At 44.5% G+C, this 2,360-nt stretch overlaps 1 protein-coding gene across 1 annotated transcript in view; it reads right to left on the bottom strand.

Annotated features, from left to right (window-relative positions):
• The window catches only part of LOC105515879 (A-kinase anchor protein 4), a 12,732-nt gene extending 11,226 nt beyond the window's left edge, over positions 1-1,506 (bottom strand). Inside the window, exon 1 of the mRNA XM_011947827.1 lies at positions 1,480-1,506. Within this exon, the coding sequence (XP_011803217.1) occupies positions 1,480-1,506 (27 nt within the window). The remainder of the gene's footprint in view (positions 1-1,479) is intronic.
• Between the last annotated feature and the right edge of the window lie 854 nt (positions 1,507-2,360).

Here is a 2,360-nt window from a genome sequence, read left to right as displayed (position 1 = left end):
TATACTCAGAACACACAGTTAAGAGCTCAGTAGACTTGTTTTGGTATCTGGGGCTTGAATTTGATTTCTTTTCAAATTTTAACCAGAGAAATCCTTTTTGCCAAGTATTAGAGGGCTATTGAATTCCCCTTCCCACCCTCCCCACTCCCACTCTCCCTTCTGCCCCTCCCCTCCCCTCTCTCCCCACTCCTCTCCCTTCTTCCCCTTCCCATCCCCTCTTTCTCTCCTTCCCCTTTCTCCCCATTCCCTCCTTCCCCCTCCCCTTCTCTTTCTGCCTTCGTCAGCTTCTTTTCCTTCCTTCCTTCCTTGTTTGATTTTCTTGGCTCACACCACATTGACATTTCTAAGATATGCTTGCATTGTCTCTAGTCTCTCTCCCTCAATCCCCCTCTCTCCCCACTCCTCTCCCTTCTTCCCCTTCCCATCCCCTCTTTCTCTCCTTCCCCTTTCTCCCCATTCCCTCCCCCTCCCTCCCCTTCTCTTTCTGCCTTCCTCCTTCTTTCCTTCTGCCTCTTCTCTATTCCCCCACAGCATGTTAATAATAGCTATTCTCTAATGGCTATCCTTTCACATGATAATACTACATTCCTGCTCTTTACCATCCCTGCCCGCAACCAAGATCTTTTTGAACTCTTCCTTCAGGAATCTCTGTGAAACCTTGAAAAAGTTACAGGAAAAGACTCCTACACACTCTGAAGAGGGAGTTTCTTTTTTTCCAAGAGCTAGATAGAGAACACTAGCCTAGTAAAAAAAGAGGTGGAGGCAGAGTCCCTCATGTGATTCAGAAACAGCGTAAGTCCAAGTCCAAAAGAACCGTGAAAAACAAAATTTATGAACTCATTACCTTGATGATGAAGTTCTTTTAGATGTTTGGCTGAAAACGTGACACCCAGAAGGGAGATGTGCCCCTTTAGATGGCACTGAGAAGTGCCAAGTTCTTGGGCACCTGCAGTTGGCTGCCACCGCTGCCAGCTGTTGGACCAGACTGAGGGGCCAGGCTTTCCTCTGCTGCCTCTGACCCTGGGGTGTGGCAACAGAGTTTGTTGGGTCACAATGCCTGAAACTGTCACAACCTAAGCAAAGGTGGGCATGTTGGCAAATTCAGTAAACTATTCCCATCAAAAGCACATCAGGCTGCCTGCTGTGGGACAAACTTTTTCTGGTATCTTTATGAGGGTACACACCATTTTTCTCACATTTTCTTCAGCTCACAGTCCATCAAGATAGCCCTTCTCTTTTCATTTCCTGCTAGACCTCCAGAACAATCTAATCATATCCCTGCTAGAGAATCAGAGTTATGTGCAAGAGATCTTTAGATTTATATAGAAACAGAGAAATGTTAATTAAAATCTTTTCTGGGTATCCCAAATAAAAGTATGAAAATAGAAACTTGGAGGCTGCCTTAGCAGCTTCTGTAGTTTCACATCACCATTAAGATGCCCCCCCCCAGCTAGTCAAAAAGAAGTTAGATGTCCCTACCATTGTAGTATCAGAGTAGGCTATCATGTAGGACCCTGGAATGATGTTTTCTTGTCGATTTGGATGCTGTGATGACTCTTCCAGTCTGCCTCAAGATACTGCTCTTTTCTTCAACTCTCCATGCCCTCCTACAGCCTCGACTGCCAGCTGGTACTAGAGTTACTTCTTCATGACATCACTGAGGGCTCTAAGGATTCTGTGTGCTCTAAGTGGTCTAGCAGGCTCTAACCTTCCCTATGAGAAATAAGTTGTCTAGAGAAAGGCTGATCTAGTTGAGACAGGGTCTCTTTTACAGACTTCTTAGGCTATGAAAAGACTTAAGCTCCATTTAATCTTTTCAATCTGGTCAGTGCTAGTTTGTTGGCTACAGTATGTATTAGAGGTTTATCCATCACACTTTGAGATGCCTTCATCTCATTTTACTGAGTTTAGCCCCAGTTTGGAAATATTATCCCACAACCAAATGGCTCTCACTGTGCCCAAGTCTCGTCTTTCCTCCACATCTCCACTTTAATACTGCCAGCATGTAAATAAATGTATCGGAATTAACAATCAGTTGAGATGATCCCCTAAAAGAGTTCCATATTCTTGGTTCTACCTCCATTTATTCTTTTTCCTGTTGCCCCTGAGATTGCCTCTTCTAACTCTGCTATATGATTTTGATCCTGTTAGCTCATGGTGTCAAAGAGAAACAGAGCCTGGAATTTGTTAGAGGTGGCAAGACAGATTTTATTCAGGCCACTGCGGTAGAGGAGAGAGACTTCTGATGAACAGATGTCAACTCCACTGAAACAAAAGGCAGGGTATGCTAAGGAAAAGTACCGAAGGACATTGAGTGGGGGTGAGCTTGGTCAATGTATTGGGGCATCTGTGTTTGCTAA

The sequence above is a fragment of the Colobus angolensis genome, unplaced genomic scaffold (genome assembly GCF_000951035.1).
Source record: "Colobus angolensis palliatus isolate OR3802 unplaced genomic scaffold, Cang.pa_1.0 Scaffold27, whole genome shotgun sequence".
In the NCBI taxonomy this organism is placed as follows: domain Eukaryota; kingdom Metazoa; phylum Chordata; class Mammalia; order Primates; family Cercopithecidae; genus Colobus; species Colobus angolensis.
The sequence above is the reverse complement of the archived record's forward strand: the minus strand, read 5'-3'. Positions and strand labels throughout refer to the sequence as shown.